At 35.4% G+C, this 22,061-nt stretch overlaps 2 protein-coding genes across 2 annotated transcripts in view; one reads left to right on the top strand and one right to left on the bottom strand.

The window, feature by feature from the left end:
* LOC138322141 (hemicentin-1-like) overlaps positions 1 to 4,384 on the top strand; it is a 98,622-nt gene extending 94,238 nt beyond the window's left edge. The window contains 5 exon segments of the mRNA XM_069266195.1: positions 324 to 446; positions 747 to 956; positions 1,303 to 1,425; positions 1,848 to 1,974; positions 2,482 to 4,384. Of these exon segments, the coding sequence (XP_069122296.1) occupies positions 324 to 446; positions 747 to 956; positions 1,303 to 1,425; positions 1,848 to 1,974; positions 2,482 to 2,860 (962 nt within the window). The 3' untranslated portion in view covers positions 2,861 to 4,384.
* Positions 4,385 to 5,748: 1,364 nt separating this feature from the next.
* LOC138320829 (surfeit locus protein 1-like) lies at positions 5,749 to 22,056 on the bottom strand. Its single transcript, XM_069264082.1, has 9 exons — positions 21,917 to 22,056; positions 16,799 to 16,915; positions 13,806 to 13,918; positions 11,137 to 11,328; positions 10,661 to 10,733; positions 9,211 to 9,261; positions 8,692 to 8,809; positions 6,872 to 6,953; positions 5,749 to 6,255 (listed from the first exon to the last, which is right to left on the bottom strand). The coding sequence occupies exons 1-9, from the start codon at positions 21,944 to 21,946 to the stop codon at positions 6,165 to 6,167; spliced, it is 867 nt and encodes a 288-aa protein (XP_069120183.1). The 5' UTR covers positions 21,947 to 22,056; the 3' UTR covers positions 5,749 to 6,164.
* Positions 22,057 to 22,061: the final 5 nt, after the last annotated feature.

Raw genomic sequence — 22,061 nt, 5'->3', positions numbered from 1 at the left:
CTTATTAGTGTAAATGGCTGAGGTTAGTGTATTAGTGATGAACTGATCAATGGATGATGTTATTTAGGGTACATGATTGCCATGGTCTTATATTGCTGAATGCAGGGTTAACAATTCTACATTCTGACTGCATATTTTCATGATAAACAGTTTTAACAATACATGTACTTCAATACTTATTTCCAGTTGTTAAAATCTTTATTTTCACTACCTTAATCAAGAAACTTATATTCTTAACTCATTTACATTGGGTTTTTTCTCCACTTAAAAAATGTAACAGACATTTTAGTCAGATGAGCTGAAGATAAAAGCATTTGTTTCAGATGTGGACGAATGTGTTAATCAGCCCAGGGTGTGTACATTCAGGTGTCAGAACACCTTCGGTGGATTTGAATGCATCTGTCCTCCAGGACAAATTCGACTGGCTGACAGAAAATCATGTGCTGGTACATACCTTTACTTTGCTTAAAGCTTCCCTATATCCAACTACATCAGATAAATGTATACTAACTGCAGAGCACCGCTTTTCAAACATAACTTTTTTAATTCATTTTAATTCAATGTCTATAGCTTACAAAAATTTTGTCTCAAAATTAACATGCTTATGCATCAAATTTATTCTATTACTATACTAACAACTCTACGAATAGGACTTACTCTTTGGAAAGAAATGATTAAAAATAACTAAAATTAAGAGAAAAAGAAAGCATTCCATTCTGAATGGCAGTTTTATTTTTGTCTTTTAGGCCTAGAATTCATAGAACCAAGTCAGGTGCTCTCAGTTGGTTCCCGTCAGCAGCCTCAGAGTGATATGGGGGTACCAAGGAGGGGGGTTCCACCCTGTGGTCTTAGCCACCATTGTTCTTCCTTATATAGACATTCCCTGCGACGACGTCATAAACGTGGAGTGTGTCCTTTAGGCATGAATTATGTCCCTTCTCAACACACGTGTATAGGTAAGCACCAGCACATGAGTCAAGGTCATCAGAAGGTCCTGGAGTTAAAATTTTTATGGTTTGATTCTTAAACTCATTCAACTACATGTGTATTGCCATTCAATCTCAGCCATTACATGTACACAAATTAGTATTCACGTTTGGACTTTAGAAATAAAAAGAGTTTTTTCGACAAAATTGATGATATTGTCTTTTCTGGTCTAAAACATTTTTTCATGTCAAGAGATGTTGATGAATATAGATGATCCATGTAAATGTTTTTGGTAACTGGATTATCTCCCTTTGCATATATTGATGAATGTACAGATTGCGTATGTTTGATAATTATGGTTTATCTCCCTTACAGATGTTGATGAATGTACAGATGATCCAGGCATATGCCAACACAAATGTATTAATACACAAGGCAGTTTTAAGTGCACATGTCCTGAAGGCTACAAGGTCTCACGTAACGGACGAAAATGTATAGGTATTGTGAAGATTTCATTAAAGTTATCAATTCAGATATCAAATATAAAAGTCAGATTTTGAATTTGAATATTTTGATTTATGGGCCCTTTACAACACATTGCACATTGTTGCTTTGATTGTACATTATTTTGTATACTTTAATGTTTCTGTCCACTTCATAACCACTTTGCACATCATGGTCATAATATCTGTAAGGATTTTGTATTTCATCATTTCATTTTTATTGTCAGTAGTTTGATCACTATGTATAAATTCCTAGTCTTTGATCTTAGAATAGTAAATGTAGATTTTCTTCTTAACCAATATTGGTAGAATTTGATAGGTGCTTTAAATGATTGTGTAATTCAGGACATTAGGGCCAACATCTTGTGATTAGATTCCAAGTTGTTTCAGATATGTATGTGGGCGTTTTTGTTGTAGATATCAATGAGTGCTCAGCACTAAGAATTGACTGTGGACCAGACCAGATGTGTTTTAACACTCGGGGCAGTCATCAGTGTATACCGACACCATGTCCTCCTAACTACCAGCGTAATCCTAGGTCAGGGTAAGTTAGAAATCTATATCTTTTCCTTGGAATTTTATGTAACATGGCCAAAAGGGATAAATTTGAATGAAATTCCAAAATCTTTTCTCCATGTAGATATGGTAGAATCAAATACCCTTCATAGATTGAAAGGTCTTAAGGCCCTCTACACAAATTGTGAATTTTATGACCCTAGGATCACAGATTTTCCCTTGGGGATAGCATTTAGCATCATATCCATATTGGTCCTTGCTGACCCCCAGGGGCCAAAATGGGTCAAAATGACTAAAAGAGCCTGATGGGCCAATATATATTATGTTAATATCGCTTTGTTTTATTCTGTAACCGAACTCAGAAGACCATTATAACTAAAGTCAAACAGTGATTTTGTCATAACAATATATCAAACTTAGGTTTAAAACATAAGTATTTAGCATGCTATAAGTCAAAGATCAACTTTAGACTAATATATATATGTTGGAATGTTGTGATGAATGATATATGTGGTTGTAATTTTCTGTTTTACAGGTACTGTGTTTTGGAATGCTCTCTGTCGGATGTGCCGTGTCCGTCTGGAGCCAGATATGCTGATGTAATCGAGTTCAGGACGGTTGCTCTTCCCAGTGGTATTCTAGCGTACCAGGATCTCATTCGCCTCATCGCATTTGATCAAAATGATGTTAAACTTCCAAAGACAGACTTTACAATTCTGATGAATGATGTTAATGTGAACTTTGAAATAAGACTCGAGGATGGAACTGGTATTGTTTATCCCTTGTCTCAGCTAGAGGAGACGGAACTTTACAAAATAACTGTGCGAGCTAAGTCTTATGACAATGAGCGTGAGAACATTCAATATCAGACAACATTCATCATACATATATCAGTATCAGCTTTCCCTTATTAATACCATCACTAGTTCTAATGATTTTTCTAATGATTTTTGTAAATGTTTCTATGGTTAATATATACATTGGTGTATCATGGATTTCAACATTTACCAGTATTACTATATACATGATTATTTTGATGCATTCAAATTTTTGACCGACTTCCACCATGATAGTAGTTATCAGTATAGCATAGTTATCATTGAAATAAGTCCTTAAAATCTGCCATAGAATAGATGCCCTTGAGATGTGGAAGGGACTAAAATTAGCCTCAAGGACATGTCTAAGAAACCTCTAACACAAGCCCCCATGATCTGTCACAAAAACTACAAAAATAAGCCTTTTGGATATGTCACAAAAACACTAAAATAAGCCCCTAGCAGATGTCACAGAAATTGCTGAAATAAGCCTTCAGGATATGTCACAGAAACCACTGAAATAAGCCCTAGTATGGTATATGCCACAGCAGTTAAATAAGCCCCTAGGAGCCTCTAGCATATGTCACAGAAACCATTTAAATATTAATATTATATTCACATTAAAGTTTATAAATTTTTGTTCTGTCTTTGCTTGATGAAATCGAATTGAAAAATTTAAATATGTGTTTTTGTAAAATTTTCTGTTTTATAGGCAATAACGGAGCTTGAATACATCAGGCTTAGACATGATTGTATTATATCTACAGATAAATTCAGTTATAAATATTTGCAGATTATATATCTATTAAAACATGTACTTCATTATGATGATACAAGTAAGCAAGGAAGCTGAAACAGGAAGTGCTTAAAGGATGTATTTTTCTGAGGTTTGAAACTCATTAAATTTGCCAATGGACTTAGGTCAAAGCATTTATCAAATTCAACAGCTAATTATTTAAAGAAAACATTATTGTATGGCCAAAGCTTTTAACATTCATGCAAGTACCAGTACATATCAGACTTTCCCTTAGGTAAACACCATATAAACTTATACCATTATGCCAATTAAATATCGTAAAATTATGATCGTCAAAAAGGATTTCACTTTCTTCTGTGGTATGAACTAGTGTTTCCCAAATTTATTTTGAAAAAACTCTGGAAAATTTTGACTTCTCAAATGTACATCCTCAAAGGTATCTTTCCTAATGAACGCTTTGTTATTTTTTCATTTAAAGCACACAATGAAGTGATTTTCAGTGACACACTGCATTTCATGAAGTCAATGGATCTCATCTGAAATGTCGATCTAATGAGAATCACTTGAATGTTGTACATATTTATTTTTCTTGTATGTGACAATGGAGGTACGAATGTATGAAAGATTGATGAAAGAAAATCATACACTCACATGAATTAATAATAGTTGAAATTGCACTGGAGATATTACATAATTCCATTCATTGTTATCATATTAGCTGTTTTAACCACATCACATTGATTAATCATCAATATTAGGACATAATGTATTTAATCAATTATCACAAGTATTTGTAACATTTCATTGGAGATGACTTTTTCAATATTTTCCATGTGTCAAGGAAATAAATTTAATGAATAAATCTATTTTGTTTTACTTTTATCTGTATTGTATTTCGATACTGTAAGTCATTTTGGAGTAATTATTCAGCAAATTCCCCATGATTCCTAGTTATATATATTAAAATCCGGGTCAGATAAAAAAAAACCAGAAAACAAGGGTATAACAAGGGCTCAATGGGCCTGAATCGCTCACCTGCTATCTGGTAATCATGCATGGTTCATACATAACAAATAGGAGACTAAATAAGAATTTATATCATGCCTAAGCACATTAGAGGCCCCTTTGCTCTTGGTTATTAAGAATTTGTTTAAAGATTTTTGCCTGTATGACCCTGTGACCTTGAATGAAGGTCAAGGTCATTCATTTGAACAAACTTTGTAGCCTTTGATCCCAGCATGTCACGGGTCCAATATCAGTTCCTTAGGCCTCTTGATTATTAAGAAGTTGTTTAAAGATTTTTGCCTATATGACTCCTGTGACCTTGAACGAAGGTCAAGGTCATTCATTTGACCTTGAACGAATGGTCAAGGTCATTCATTTTGAACAAACTTTGTAGCCCCCCCCCTTTTATGATCTCAGCATGTCACAGGCCTAGTATCAGGTCCCTAGGCCTCTTTGTTATTAAGAAGAAGTTGTTTAAAGATATTAGCCTATTTGACCCCCATGACCTTGAATGAAAGTCAAGGTCATTCATTTGAACAAACTTTGTAGCCCTTCATCCCATCATGTTACCGGCCCAATATCAGGTCTCTTGGTTATTAAGAAGAAGCCGTTTAAAGTTTTAAGCCTATTTGACCCCTGTGACCTTGAATGAAGGTCCAGGTCATTTATTCGAACAAACTTTGTTGTCCTTTATTCCAACATGCTATAAGTCAAATTTCAGGACTCTAGGTCTCCAAGTTTTGGAGGAGTTGTTTAAATGGAAGTTGAAGCCGGACGGACAGGTGAGCTCAAAACATACCGCATACTTTTGTTGCAAGCACCCATCTTGGATTTTTTCAATTGATATCTTATCGTTTTGTTTTTGGGGGTTTTTTTCACCCCAGAAAGAAATGTTTGGATCTTTCTAGAATAATGTGTTTTGGTTCCTTGCTCAACAGATTGGCAGATACTCCTTGCTCAACAGATTGGCAGATACTTTAAACCAACTGATTTTCGGGTATTTCACAGAAACACAAAAATAAACCATCGCAGAAACGTAACTTGAGTACAATTATAGTGTTTGAATTTATAAATCCCAAAATCAGATATTCAAGAAAAAGTTGTTGGGCATGAATATGCCAAATTATGTCACTGAAAATAAGATGGTTTACCTGCCATCTTGAAATTTGACAAAGACTGGTTTTGGCTTATGTTTAATGGAAAAGTAAAGAAGAGGAAGCAAATGATAGGATCTATCTTTTATTTGACTGATAAAGATCATTCAAAGGTGGATGCTGTGACATCCTCAAGTAGCAGACATACTTTGTTACTTATTTATATACACAACATTCTCACATTTTTTCTTTCAATCACACTTCACACATGTATATCTATCTGACATTCTGATTTATCACATAACTACCTGATATCCAGTGAACCTGTAATATTGCATATGTCACTAGTGTAAAATATATATCCTGGACCGATTTCCATTAGCCGAAACTCATGACACTAGATTTTTGCGACAGTTTTTTGCAACATCACTGATATGTTCTTATATTTGAAAGTTTAAATGAGACGGTGTAAAATATGATCAACTTGAATGTGATATCAACACCATAATCATTCAGCATTTTATATAAAAAAAAGCACCATTTAAATCTAAGAAAATAAGCCAGTGATCTTATTGTCTGCTGCAGCAGCTTTTCTTTTCCTCATTTGAACCAAATAAAACGGCATAAAAACTGCAAACCTGAAAGGAAATAAAATTCAAAAATGTACTTTAATCAAACTTGGAAATAGTGAATATATGTTACACCATGTAAGATATTGATCATAATGAAATACTTTTATTCCAGACAAAACAGAATTGGCTTTATCATTTAACCAAGCATAGAAAGTCTAAGTCCTACTACTACTTGAAGGAACACTGTAATATATTCAACATGTGATATTGAATAATAACTTTTTTTAGTAAAAATTAAAAAAATGTCCTACTACTTAAAGTAAGTACACTGTATATTCTTTATACACATACATGAACATTTTGACAAACATCAATTTTGCATTAAAGGCACCCAAAGGTTGAGGCAAATGTGATAAAGTCAATGCTTTTAAATCCCTACTAGTCATAAAGTACAAGATGGATTTTAATTAAATGTAGTCAAGAACTATCTTAGGGATAGGAGAACAGATTTTCCATAGACTTACTTTGTATGGGAGTAAACTATAACTAGCGTAGTTACACTTAGTTCAGCAGATCAGGCTAAAATATACTACCATTAAGAACACTACGATATCATTACCACGGAAATGTCTTTGTTTATAGTATAATGAAATATCTAATTGATATAACATAACATACTTACAACATTGTGAGACCAAATGAAGACCATGGTTTAACATCAGTAGTCGTTTGGCCGCCAATTGGTCCACCTTCAACTGTGCTGGCTGTAAAAATAGCATAAACAAATGTGATAATCTAACATGTTTGATTGTTCCAACATTAAAAAAGTAATCCTTAATAATGTATTTTTCATCACCAAAGGATCCTGCCTAAGTATAACCTTATTTACCTCAAATAGCCTTTTTATATATGGAAATGTTGGTATAGTATAATTTCTCCATAGTTGCAATTTTGTAGCTCCAAAGACTTTTTGACAGATTTTGTTGTTGTCAACCAAAAAAAAGTGGGGCAGGTACATAATTTTTACTCATTCTAACTATCTTCTCGATGTCAATGTTGGTGTAGTATACTTAATATAAGATCTTGATTTCTCTTCTCTATGATGTAAAAAGGATTGTCAATCTACCTTACTCAGACTAAAACTTAGTTCCTTGACTTCCCTTCTCTATAAAGTGATCAAGGACTGTCAATCTACCTTACTCAGACTAAAACTTAGTTCCTTGACTTCCCTTCTCTATAAAGTAATAAAGGACTGTCAATCTACCTTACTCAGATTAAAACTTAGTTCCTCGACTTCCCTTCTCTATAAAGTAATAAAGGACTGTCAATCTACCTTACTCAGACTAAGACTTAGTTCCTTGACTTCCCTTCTCTATAAAGTAATAAAGGACTGTCAATCTACCTTACTCAGACTAAGACTTAGTTCCTTGACTTCCCTTCTCTATAAAGTAATAAAGGACTGTCAATCTACCTTACTCAGATTAAAACTTAGTTCCTCGACTTCCCTTCTCTATAAAGTAATAAAGGACTGTCAATCTACCTTACTCAGATTAAAACTTAGTTCCTCGATTTCCCTTCTCTATAAGGTAATAAAGGACTGTCAATCTACCTTACTCAGACTAAAACTTAGTTCCTTGACTTCCCTTCTCTATAAAGTAATAAAGGACTGTCAATCTACCTTACTCAGACTAAAACTTAGTTCCTCGATTTCCCTTCTCTAAAGGACTGTCAATCTACCTTACTCAGATTAAAACTTAGTTCCTCGATTTCCCTTCTCTATTAGGTAATAAAGGACTGTCAATCTACCTTATTCAGACTAAGACTTAGTTCCTCGACTTCCCTTCTCTATAAAGTAATAAAGGACTGTCAATCTACCTTACTCAGACTAAGACTTAGTTCCTCGATTTCCCTTCTCTATAAAGTAATAAAGGACTGTCAATCTACCTTACTCAGATTAAAACTTAGTTCCTCGATTTCCCTTCTCTATAAGGTAATAAAGGACTGTCAATCTACCTTACTCAGACTAAAACTTAGTTCCTCGATTTTCCTTCTCTAAAGGACTGTCAATCTACCTTACTCAGATTAAAACTTAGTTCCTCGATTTCCCTTCTCTATTAGGTAATAAAGGACTGTCAATCTACCTTATTCAGACTAAGACTTAGTTCCTCGACTTCCCTTCTCTATAAAGTAATAAAGGACTGTCAATCTACCTTACTCAGATTAAAACTTAGTTCCTCGATTTCCCTTCTCTATAAGGTAATAAAGGACTGTCAATCTACCTTACTCAGATTAAAACTTAGTTTCTTGGTTTCCCTTAAGTTAAATGATAACCTGATCATCTTTTAAAGCTGATCAGACTATTATCTAATTCAGAATAAGTACTGTCATGTTCACAGTAACTTCCCATGTCCGAGTAGTAGTACACCCGTGCCTTTTGATGTAATCCCACATTGATATTAACTATACCTTTGCTGAGAGAAACATTCCTACTACCATGCTTACCAGAATCTGCATCCAGATAGATGGGTGAGCTATTAGTAGACTGTGCTAGGCCATCTAAGTCTCGTTTAGAAAATACATTGGGATTACTGTCTTGTGCCCGAGAGATCAAACTCATATCCTACCAAACCAAAAACATTGTCTTTTATATACCTAGTGTTTGAAGGAAAATTTACAACACAAATCTTCAAAACATTTCAATCTTAGAATATGAATCATACACTTTATCTCAATAAATATCAATAAAAGCATAATGTTAAGTATATACATAATATTATAGTTATAGTATTGTCATATTTCTACATAATTTACTCCAAGTGGATATAGCACTTTTCACCACAACATTCAAGAATCTGTAATATGTTTTAAAAATTAAAATCTTCAAAATCTATGCCATATAGTTTAAATTTTCCTAGAAATTATTCGTTTTTAATTTGGCAAATGCCTTTAAAATTGGCATATTTACAGATATATAAGGACTCGGCTGATAGATTAAAACAAAGATACAATTTGAGAACTTACCGGCTCAGAGTTTTGAATAAAAACACCTGTAATTTCCACCTCATCTGTAATCTGACAATAAAAAACAGCACAATCTAGACAGCAATAGTGTGCTTCATTGGGAAGAAAACATTTTCATAATTTTATTGAATATGTGGTACAGCATTAACTATCACAAAACAAGCTTTCTCAGTAATACCCGAGTATTGCTGAAGCAATACATGTTCCCTGTTGACCCGCCAGCTATTACGAATATGAACAGTAATTTTAATCTTGACTCCAACTAGCCCCAAATCCTTTGTAGCTACAAGCTGTGCAGAGAATATCATGGAAATCAAAGACAGCTTTTCAGAATTCCATCCCAAGCTGTGTTGCCTCATAAGCTACCGTTGTATGAAGTTTCAACAAAATCTATTCAGCCGTTCTGAAGTTATCATCAGGAAACTACGGTAACATCCAGACATCCAGACATCCAGACAGATAAAAATACATACAGATAGACAGATGGAGACTAACACAATAATCCCCTCTAGTTTCATTGGACAAAGACTAAAAACCATTTAAAGCTTTTATTGTTCCCTGCTAAAACCTAAATATATCCCTTTAAGGCAATCCTAAAATCTAAATATGTCTTCAAACCAAAAAGCTTTATATCACTTTATGCTAAAAATGACTTTAGGCATGTCCTTAAAGCTAAAATTCCTTTTAAGCATACCAGTATCTTAAAAGCTTACAATCTTTTTAAGCCCATGCCAAAAGATAACCATCCCTTTAAGCCTGTACCCCTATACAGGCAATATTTCTTCACGTGAATGTGACATACAATTCACATGAAATGGCCTTCATGTGAATTTCACATGAAGAAATATTACCTTTGTATTGTAATAAGTATCGCTCCCCTGGTTTGTAATGCCAAGGTATACAGGTTTATTGTTTCTTTTCTGAAGGAATTTAAATTAAATGGTTACCTCTGATTTCCCTATTGGGCACCGCATTCTGCTCCAGGGGATCACAGACAAAATTTATTCAAATTCTGTTCCCCTTCCTCAGAGGATGTTTCTGGCCAAATTTGGTTACAATGACGCAGAACTCTATGACTAGTAGCGATTTAAAGATTTACCTTTAATACCCCTATTGGACCCACCCCTCCTGCCTCCGTGGGTCAGAGCCAAAAATTATACAAACTCTGTTCCCCTTCCCCAGAGGATGTTTCTGTCAAAATTTGGTTAAAATCCATACAGAACTCTATGACTAGAAGCGATTTTCAGATTTACCTCTATTTCCCTATTGGGCCCTGCCAATCCTGCCCCCATGGAGTCGGAGCCAAAATTTACACAAACTCTGTTCCACTTTCCACAAGAAATTTTTTGCCAAATTTAAAGGAAATGTTGCCTGACGGAAGGACAACGAACACTGCACCATGACAATAAGCTCACCAGATCTTCGGGCCAGGTGAGCTAAAAACTGTTACCTGTCCTTCCAATCGTGAGTTGGAATTCTGTCGGTCAGATGATACCCAACCTCTGTTAATCAAAATCCTTTGTCTGGAAAGAGAGTCAATTAATTTAGTTCTATAATCATAATAGAGGTATCAGATTGTATACCTGATTAATAGGGATAACACTGTCACTCCACAAGGGATTCAATGGTACTCAAACCTATAGTAAAAATTCTATCTAATTGAAGAGGTCTCGGGTAAAAGATATGACCTCTTATTATACCAACTGTAAGGTATTGTCTTTTCAAAATGGAAAACTATTATCAACTGTCAGGTATCATCTTTTCAACATTTCTTTATGTTGAGAACATTTAAAATTTTAGTCAAATTTTTAAAATGTTTTGAATGGAATCTGCTTAATAGCGTCTTCTCTTTAATCAGTTAAAATTTTTAATTAATTTCTTCAAAATCCATTGGTATTCTACCAAGTGATGGTCATTACAACTTACCCAGTGTCTTTAATAGTAAAAGGGGTAACAACCAACATCCCTAGTCCTTCAGTCTTTTTTATGATTCTATAATCTTTTTTTATTGATTTTAGATATCTTCTTGGACCAATGTATCTTTCCATGGTATGATCAAACTTGCCAATCACTTTTATACGTCTGAACCTCATTTCTTCATTATTAAGGTGCTGTGTACTGAAATATGAAAACAGATTTAAGGTCGTTTTTTTCTCTCTGGTCTATCTCAGCAGTTATACAGTACAAATACTGTCACCTTACTAGTCTATAGAAATCCTACACTGGTTTGTATATTAACATAAATATGAGACTAAGAGCTTCATGCAGCATTCTAAAGCAGATTACCAACACAAAGGACAATATTACCTTTTCCTAGGAGACAACCCCTAATGATATATCCTACATCTCAGTGCCTCTTTGTTACATTTATTTGGAAAAATGCATAAAAGTGTAAGGTCATCTGTGGACTGTCCTCCCTTTGCTTAGATGGTCAGACAATTGTATCACCAATCAAACACCATCTAGATGGTCAGAAAATTGTATCACAAATTAAACACCATCTAGATAGTCAGGCAATTGTATCACCAATCATACACAAATTAGATGGTCAGAAAAGTGTGTCACCAGTTCACCACCATCTAGATGGTCAGACAATTGTGTCACCAGTTCACCACCACCTAGATGGTCAGACAATTGTGTCATCAGTTCACCACCATCTAGATGGTCAGACAATTGTGTCACTAGTTCACCACCACCTAGATGGTCAGACAATTGTGTCATCAGTTCACCACCATCTAGATGGTCAGACAATTGTGTCATCAGTTCACCACCACCATCTAGATGGTCAGACAATTGTGTCACCAGTTCACCACCACCTAGATGGTCAGACAATTGTGTCATCAGTTCACCACCACCATCTAGATGGTCAGACAATTGAGTCACCAGTTCACCACCATCTAGATGGTCAGACAATTGTGTCATCAGTTCACCACCACCATCTAGATGGTCAGACAATTGTGTCACCAGTTCACCACCACCATCTAGATGGTCAGACAATTGTGTCATCAGTTCACCACCACCATCTAGATGGTCAGACAATTGTGTCATCAGTTCACCACCACCATCTAGATGGTCAGACAATTGTGTCACCAGTTCACCACCACCATCTAGATGGTCAGACAATTGTGTCACCAGTTCACCACCACCATCTAGATGGTCAGACAATTGTGTCACCAACCACACCACCACCTAGATGGTCAGACAATTGTGTCACCAGTTCACCACCACCATCTAGATGGTCAGACAATTGTGTCACCAGTTCACCACCACCATCTAGATGGTCAGATAATTGTTTCACCAGTTCACCACCACCATCTAGATGGTCAGACAATTGTGTCACCAGTTCACCACCATCTAGATGGTCAGACAATTGTGTCATCAGTTCACCACCACCATCTAGATGGTCAGACAATTGTGTCACCAGTTCACCACCACCATCTAGATGGTCAGACAATTGTGTCATCAGTTCACCACCACCACCTAGATGGTCAGATAATTGTGTCACCAGTTCACCACCATCTAGATGGTCACATAATTGTATCACCAGCACCACTTAGATGGTCAGACAATTCTATCATCAGTTCACCACCACCATCTAGATGGTCAGACAGTTGTGTCACCAGTTCACCACCACCATCTAGATGGTCAGACAATTGTGTCATCAGTTCACCACCACCATCTAGATGGTCAGACAATTGTGTCACCAGTTCACCACCACCATCTAGATGGTCAGACAATTGTGTCACCAGTTCACCACCATCTAGATGGTCAGACAATTGTGTCACCAGTTCACCACCACCATCTAGATGGTCAGACAATTGAGTCAGCAGTTCACCACCACCATCTAGATGGTCAGACAATTGTGTCATCAGTTCACCACCACCATCTAGATGGTCAGACAATTGTGTCACCAGTTCACCACCACCATCTAGATGGTCAGACAATTGTGTCATCAGTTCACCACCACCATCTAGATGGTCAGAAAATTGTGTCACCAGTTCACCACCACCATCTAGATGGTCAGACAATTGTGTCACCAGTTCACCACCATCTAGATGGTCAGACAATTGTATCATCAGTTCACCACCACCATCTAGATGGTCAGACAGATGTGTCACCAGTTCACTATCAGTCACCACTTAGATGGTCAAACAATTGAGTCACCAGTTCACCATCTAGGTGGTCAGACAATTGAGTCATCAGTTCATCACCAGACAATTGTGTCATCAGTTCACCACCACCACCTAGATGGTCAGACAGTTGTGTCACCAGTTCACCACCACCACCTAGATGGTCAGACAGTTGTGTCACCAGTTCACCACCATCTAGATGGTCAGACAATTGTGTCACCAGTTCATCACCAGGTAATGTATCACCAGTTCACCACCACCACCACTAAAAGCTAGAATAAGATGATGGTGAATCACCAAACACCTATATATTGGAAAGAAAATAATTTTGATAACATTTCAAGATCATTGCTGATGAGAATGGAGGTCTTAACTAAGACATATACTTGATCTGAATTTTGTACAAGATTCAACATATAAAAGCAAATTATGTTTTATAAAATTAACAATGAAAACATATCTTACTTTGCAGGAAGTGGAATTGGATCTTTTTTTACTTGTTCCTCTAAAAACTTTTCCTCATTTTGCATGTCATTATAAAAATACATTGTTCCTAGACACAGCACAGCAGGAGCAGCCTACAACAACCAAATTTTTAAGAAGAAATATAATTGAAATACTTTGTATATATATATATACACACACAAAAAATTAAATCAAACATGAATTGTCGATCAAAAAATGTTATATATGCACTTGTATGTGGTAAATGTTCTGAGTTCTACATTGGGGAAACTGGTAATGAGTTGCGGCAACGGATTACTGTACACAGACAACAAATTAAGACAGACACTTTAAGATTTCTTCATGTCAGTTAACACATTCATACATGTGCAAGTGATGTTTTTAATGTTATTCCTATTTATCAATCTACTGAGAATGTTGTTGAGAGAGAAGGAAAAGAATTTAATAGCTTTATTAAAACCAGGTCTAAATAGTTCAGTTTAATTTGTAAGTGTGACTTCTAATATGTGTATCTTATGACGTCATAGTGTATTGTTTGCTATGACGTCATCAATCCTTATTATTTGTGTTGTTGCCTTATCAACATCAATAAACATCTCCTGAAGAACAACGGCAGCTGGGAAAACGTTAGAGATCAATCGCAGATTTGTTTTAGTTTTGTTTTTTCTATATATACACATATATTATAACCTTCATGACATAAGTATTTCGTCGCTAACGTTTTCAGCCCTCCTGGGCATATATAAGTGTATATCTAAAAAAGTATCTTTACTTTCAAAATGTCTTCTAATTAAGTAATTAAGATATATCAGTCAAATAAAAGACCATTTGAGTTGTTCCTCTACTTTATTCTTTGTTTTTCCATTTTGTCTCAACATAATCAATCAATAACATACTAAACCTAAGTCTTAATATATATTATAGTCTACAAAGAGATTAAACAATAGGCCCAGAGGGCCTGTATTGCTGATCACCTGGTATGTAAAGCCAAGCAAAATGTGGATACAAAACATTGAAAGGTTTTGCCTATATTCCACTATTGGGCCCCAACCCTCCTGCCCTAGGGAGGGGGTGAGAGTCAAAATTGATACAAACTAATTTTACCTTCCCCATAGGATGTTTATGGCCAAATTTGGATACATTCCAAGCAGAGCTCCATGATCACCAGTTGCAATCTAAAGGATTTACCGCAATTTCCCCCTATTGGGCCCATCTCTTCTGCCCTTCTGCCCCAGAGGTGTCATAGCCAAGATTTATACATAAACTATATTCCTGTTCCCCCAGGACTTCTCTCAATGATATTTGTGGCCAAATTTGGTTAAAATACATGCAGAAATCTATGACTTAAGTAACTTTGATAACCAAAATTCTAACAAAAGCAATGAAGCCAGCCAATTAGCTCTGTTTTGTGTTTTTTCTTTTACCTGCAATCTGAGTGTCCCAATATTATATATTTACTATGCTAACAAAAATAACAGCAACAAACTTAAATTGTCAAAATCAAAGATGGTTGCATTATATTTTTACCATCTTGTTTTGTTCTTTAAAAATGCCTTCCATTTTAGCAGTCTGCAAGCTCATCTTGGTTTCTAATCAATATCAAAATTACATGTACATACAACTTTATTGATTCAAATACTGGTATCAAATTTCAGAAGGTTTCCTTCAGTACACTTCGCTTTAGCACTTTCTGATAAAACGCGGTAACAAACTTAAACTATCAAAATCCAAGATGGCTGCCTGATAGCCATCTTGTTGACCGATCTGCCCAAACTGCAATATGTACAACAAGGGCCCTAGGGGAACCTACATATAATACGATATTTGAGAAAGATCCCTCTAGTACTTTATGAGAAGCAGCGGTAACAAACTTAAACTATCAAATTCCAAGATGGCTGCCTGGCGGCCATCTTGTTGACCGATCTGCCCAAAATACAATATGCCAAAGGTCCTTAGGGGAACCTATACATATAATATGAAATTTGAGAAAGATCCCTTCAAAACGTTCTGAGAAACAGCAGTAATAAGCTTTAACAATCAAAATCTGAGATGGCTGCCTGGCGGCCATTTGTTTTTCTGATCAGTCTCAAAATCAGCATGACACGCCTTGGGACCAAAGTACTCATACATGTAAAATTTGAGAAATATCTGTGTAGCACTTCTCGAGAAATACAATAACAAACACAGGGATTTCCCTCCCATTTTAACTTTGGGAGTCTCAGGGACTCCTAGCAAGGTTTGAAGTTTGCGAGTACCTTATAAAAACATTTGAGTCTTTTTGCTAAAATTTACTGAAGATCTTATAACACTTTCTATGATGAACCAGAAAATATATCTTGTACTGTTATAACTGTATATGCTTTTGAAAAAATAGACAATTATTGCTTTTACTTCATCTTATTGACCTGAAATTTTCATTTTCAATTCAGAGACACAGAAAACCTGCATCCGGGAAATCCCTGAAACATCAACTGCCCAAATTAAAGATGGCTGCCTTGGGGCCATATTATTTATCCAATCATGCAGCCTCAAAATCAACATGATAGTCATACTCTGCATGTAAAATTCTAGAAATATCCGTGAAGTACTTCTCAAAAAAGCATATTGTTTACTATCAGACGAGAGACTACGAACGATGGACAAAAGGCGATTTGAATAGCCCATCATCAACTCCATCTGATGATGTGGACTAATAAAATACATTGCTGCTTTCCAATCGTATACTATAACTGATTTCGAGATCAAATTCAAAATCAAATGGATATGAGAGTTAAAAGACAAAGTAAACCATTAATGTGTAATTTGGGGAATAAATTCGGCCAGTTCTCTTCCATGAATATTAGTGATAATTATAACTCAAAGATGGCTTTTTGTCTATCATATTGCTTTTTCAAATTAAATACAACTTGATCTTTAAATAATTTCTATGAATATAATCTACCTGTATATTATAGGTATGGTCAATACCAAAGTGTTAGAGCTGTTTTACTTACCACCATAGATGCATCAGATACAATGGACCACCATCCCATGTTTGATTGGGTTTTTCTTGGAGTGCTTTGTAAACTTCTAATACTTTCAACTTTAGGGTGGTTTTCCATTTTTCTCCACTGAAATGTAAAAAAAAAAAAATTCTTTCAATTTCAAGTTCATACAGTGCAGTGCTAGAAAATACCCATTATGTCCCTGCAAATAATACAGGAGTATTTCTACTTCTACTTCTACCATGTACTTGCCTACTCCATTAAAGATGAAGATACAATTTTAAAGCCACACTATACGTAACTATCAACAAAAATTCAAGTTAAATTCGACTCTGATATTGTTAGTATTTGTAGATGTAGTTGAAATTAAGATATATTAAAGAATATTTCAAATGGGTTTTTTTTAATAGCTTTGGTACAGCAGTTGTTGAAAGTCGATACATGTAAACATGCCTTCATTTTACACGGGTCACCATAGAAGTTACGATTATTGCCTAACGGAAGTCGGAAAGTTCATGACCCGTTTTCGGAAGAGTTCGAACAGACGTTACGTAGTTACGGTAGTCACATGACGTTCTTGGACACATGATTTACAACAGGATTTGTTTTCAACATTCTTCTAAATCATGAAAAAATAAGAAAGATACGGATATTGGGCCTTTAAGTTTAGTGTGTGCCTATAGGCTGGTACATGACATAGTTGATAATTGATAGACTGAGTGTGCAGATAGAGGATTTGAAAGAAGGTTTTGTTGCTATATCTGGTGGTAAAGATTTCCACTGTGGTATTAATTGTTTTTCTGAGCTTTGTACCATATGACTGACGCTTACATTACATGACTTAGTAACAAGAAGGAGTTGGAAAGTCAAATTGTTCCTGTTCCATAAAATAGATTTTATTACAGTGGAACCTCCCGAAACCCATCATGGTCGGTGCATATAATTTCGGCCGGTTTAGAGAGGGTTCGGTTTGGAGAAGTGAACCGAATACCGATCATCACGATCCGGATTTAATCGATCGGAAGTCGTTTTTTACATTAGTGCACCGCATGTATGCCTAGTGTTTGTTAAAACCGACCGATATTGATTGTTAATGTGAATGTTATCACAAAAGAGAGAATCATACGTTTAAAAGTTTAGTTATTTAGTTGCGTGAATGTTCTTTGGGATGTTCTCGTCTGCAACCTACATACGACCGATCGCTTCCAGTTACGTCAAGAATCAAATTATATGGTCTAATTACACGATGATCAGTCGATGCCGGTCATTATATGACATAGTCATTTTCTAAAACAATACATGGCTTCGGCTTCTTCATACAGATAATTTACGTTATCCGACAACTACATATGTAAATAAAAAAAAAAACGTGTGATTTGAATACGAAACTTTCTCTTTATTACTAGCTCTGTTTGTTTTCCTACAGTAAACAAACCGCGTGCACATGGTAGACCTTCGTTAGATATGTAAACAGCTCATCTGAGGGGTCACACTTAATAACGACAACAAACGACAAGAAACGACAACAAACGACAACACGTTAAATATAAGGAAAAGTTAGTGACAACACAAGATATGTCATTCAGTACATTAAAATGAATATTTCTACCAAGTTTTATGAAGATTGGAGCAAAAATGAAGGAATTAGAGCGATTTTAATATTCTGAAATCGGCCGCTGGTCAACGATAAATCGAGTGACAAGAGGTTTGCCGTGACGGTATACCGACAACACGTTGAAACATCGAAAATGTTTTAAAAACCTAACGACAACAGAAGATATTTTATTTGTCATACTATATTGCATATATGTACAAAATTTCATTAAGATTGGAAAAAAAATGAAGACTTTATACCTGTTTTAATGTTACGAGATCGGCGACTGGTCAGATTTACTACCGACAACAGATCGACGACTCACACACGCCTGTACACGCGTGTGTACGAGTGCATAGGGTCTCGATACTGTTTGTCTAAGCCATTATTGTGTAAACATCATTATAGTCGGTGTAGAACTCTAGGCCATACTCAATACACGAACACTTCTGAAGATAATTGTAAAAAAAATCTTACATGTGGTTGAATCCAGATTTTTTTCTTAACATTCCACAAATAGATGCTTTTATTAATAATTTCATGATTTGTTTACTTGTCAGCCCTGTGTTTCAGCAGATTTGAGTACCCAAAATGGAACACCTCCTAAATAATTAAAGTTTGATTAATAAATGTCCAGGCATGAAAAAAAAAGTTTGAATTCATTTAAAGAAAGTTCAAACATATTTTAGTTTATTCAGGGCACATGTCTTTCAAAAATATTCCATTCAGCATTTATTTTCTCATTTTAAAATATATGGTGTTTTTAGGGGTGTCGCACGACGTCGTTTCCCGGAGTTTTTCAAAATTTCATTATTTTTAAACACAGATAATAAGCAACTGGAAAGAAAATTGTCACAAAATAGTCAGCACCTTAGTTTTTGTTCAGGACTGTTATTGTTAGTTTAGATTGCAAACTGAAAATTCTGTATCACATATTTTAAAAGTGTTTCATTTTGGGTAGCGTTCCAAATTGGGTAGCGTCACGTTAGTTTTTTTGTGTGTGTGTGTATTTTTAGCTGCGTAAATATTTTTATATTAATTCACTTTTTTTATTAACGCGGTAACTTTTTAATACGTTTTATTTGAAAGATTAAGTTTAAATATCTTGAATCCCGTCTTGCGGGCACACAAGATTTCGCTTGCGTATCGTAAGTTTTAATTTCGGGAAGCTTACGAATATTACGTTTATTTAACACTTTTTATTACTGAACTTACACATTTTATTTATTGAATGATTTTTACTGACACATACATACGTGTAATTCATTTGAAAAGTATTAGAAGGTCAACGAATTTTAACTGTTACAACATCTTGAATCCCGTCTTGCGGGCACACAAGATATTTCGCAAACATATCGTAAAATGTCCAACTGATAATTTCGCAAACTTATCGTTTAAAGTCTAAATGTTTAAGAGAAACACAATCCTTAAATATCTTGAACCCCGTCCTGCGGGCACACAAGATTTCGCTAAGACATTTTTTCTGTTTAGATGGACCGTGCGATTCTGTTCATTTCCACGTACACGTTTTCGTGTATCCGGTTTTTTCGCGATGGCTGATGTTTTTGTAATAGTTAGCATTCCATTAGTGGAAGATATAAGTTCCTTTTTCTGCTTCACAAGTTTCAAAAACTTGTGCACTTTCTACAACGGGCAGTTCTCTCCAAAATACTGAACTTATTTTTAAATGTTGCGCATGCGGAGCTAATTCGTACTCTCCTATTCCGTGACGCGATCTGCGCACGTGGTTGTACTGCGTGTTTTGTATGTGCTCTAATCGTTTTTCGAAAAATTTTCCAGTCACCAACAAGCTTTATGATGTCATTCATTGATTCGCAATTGTTGTTTTTCCAGCCTTTGGGTATATGGGGGCATCGTACTCGGGCCTCAACCACCCTGCGCCGGATAGTTGGTAAAGTTTTTTCAGACCAATATGTACCCATACGTTCACCATACATATCGTCGATTTTGCTTGATACTGAATCAAATTCTTTGATAGTATCCAAATTGATCAGTCCATCCTCGCCAAAGATAGACGACATTATCGGCGCTTTTTCTTTGTCGTTCATTCATGCTCCCGAAAATATACGCAAATATTTTATACAAAAATGTACAATAAAACAAAAACATATAATAATGTATTCCTTAAGATAACATATGGGAAGTATATATACACACCATATGTTTACATAACAATAAATACAATCGCGAACTGTAATCACTCTGATAATATACACACGTGTGTGCTTCTTCTATGTATACTGTATGCAAGCCGTCGTAGACGTTTCAATGACCATTACTCATTCAAATCTTCATCAATAGTCATTGCAATTGACATGAATTACTTTCTTTAGATATAGGTTACATATATTATTATTTGCGGTAACATTACTGCGTAATTTCGTAAAATAATTTGTGTTGTCGGTCGGATCTAGATCTCTACATGTAAGCTTGGCTTACACACATGTATACACTCTGCGTCTCTTCATATTTGAAATCGTCATTACTCCGGTATTTTTACTCCAATCTTAATGAATTTTTGTACAGAGATGCATTATGGTATGACAAACAACATATCTTATGTTGTCGTTAGGTTTTTCTAATTTTTTTAATGCTATGATGTGTTGTCGGTAATACTGAACATACACACTCGCGATATAAATCTGACCAGTCGCCGATCTCGTAACATTAAAACAGGTATAAAGTCTTCATTTTTATTCCAATCTTAATGAAATTTTGTATACATAGATGCATTATAGTATGACAAATAACACATCTTCTGTTGTCGTTAGGTTTTTAAAACATTTTCGATGTTACAACGTGTTGTCGGTATACCGTCACGGCAAACCTCTTGTCACTCGATCTATCGTTGACCAGCGGCCGATTTCAGAATATTAAAATCGCTCTAATTCCTTCATTTTTGCACCAATCTTCATAAAACTTGGTAGAAATATTCATTTTAATGTACTGAATAACATATCTTGTGTTGTCACTAACTTTTCCTTGTATTTAACGTGTTGTCGTTTCTTGTCGTTTGTTGTCGTTTGTTGTCGTTATTAAGTGTGACCGAAAATTCAACAATAGGCATGATTAAATAATTACACCACCATCTCGGGTATAATTACTGTGTACCTATAGCCTTCCCATCGGTATACATGCCCAAGGACATGGCATGCAACAACTATGGTACAGGTATGTGTGTATTTCACGGTCGGTTGATCAGACCTCAATGCAATCTATCGGTGTCGCTCAGGTAAGGCCGGTTTTCGGAAGTGTATTTTAGTTACATTTGACTATTCCTATCTCAAAATCGGTCCGGTATTCGGAATTGGGAGGGATCGGTTTTGGGAAGTTTTATATACTATTAATAAAGAGGAATTCATTCCGTACATGACATCCATGTTCGGTTTCTAGAGGTGATCGGTTTTGAGAAGGTTCGGTTTTGGGAGGTTCCACTGTACAATGCCGTTTCCTTAAAAGTTGCAAAATCTATAAGACCAAAGGAATGTGTTCTCTTTGTATACGCAACTTACCAAAATAAGAATATTACGAATCTTATTCATCTTGATAACTTGTGTTGTTGAGGATAAACTTTCTTCTGCTAGTATTATAGCTCTTCAAAATAAAGTCATGTTTAGTACACCAACTGTACCAAAGTGTTACACGACTGTTCATTGG

This window comes from Argopecten irradians, chromosome 4 (genome assembly GCF_041381155.1).
Source record: "Argopecten irradians isolate NY chromosome 4, Ai_NY, whole genome shotgun sequence".
Taxonomy (NCBI): Eukaryota; Metazoa; Mollusca; class Bivalvia; order Pectinida; family Pectinidae; genus Argopecten; species Argopecten irradians.
Note: the sequence above shows the minus strand (reverse complement) of the source record. Positions and strands in the feature narration are given on the sequence as shown.

Bases quoted from the DNA above. Each gene is read 5' to 3' on its own strand.
- LOC138320829 (XM_069264082.1), bottom strand. From the start codon at position 21,946: ATGAATAAGATTCGTAATATTCTTATTTTG. The intron at 13,919-16,798 runs GTAAGTAAAACA...TGGTTGTTGTAG, and splicing joins TATCTGATGCATCTATGGTG to GCTGCTCCTGCTGTGCTGTG. The intron at 8,810-9,210 runs GTAAGTTCTCAA...TTGGTTTGGTAG, and splicing joins TTATTCAAAACTCTGAGCCG to GATATGAGTTTGATCTCTCG.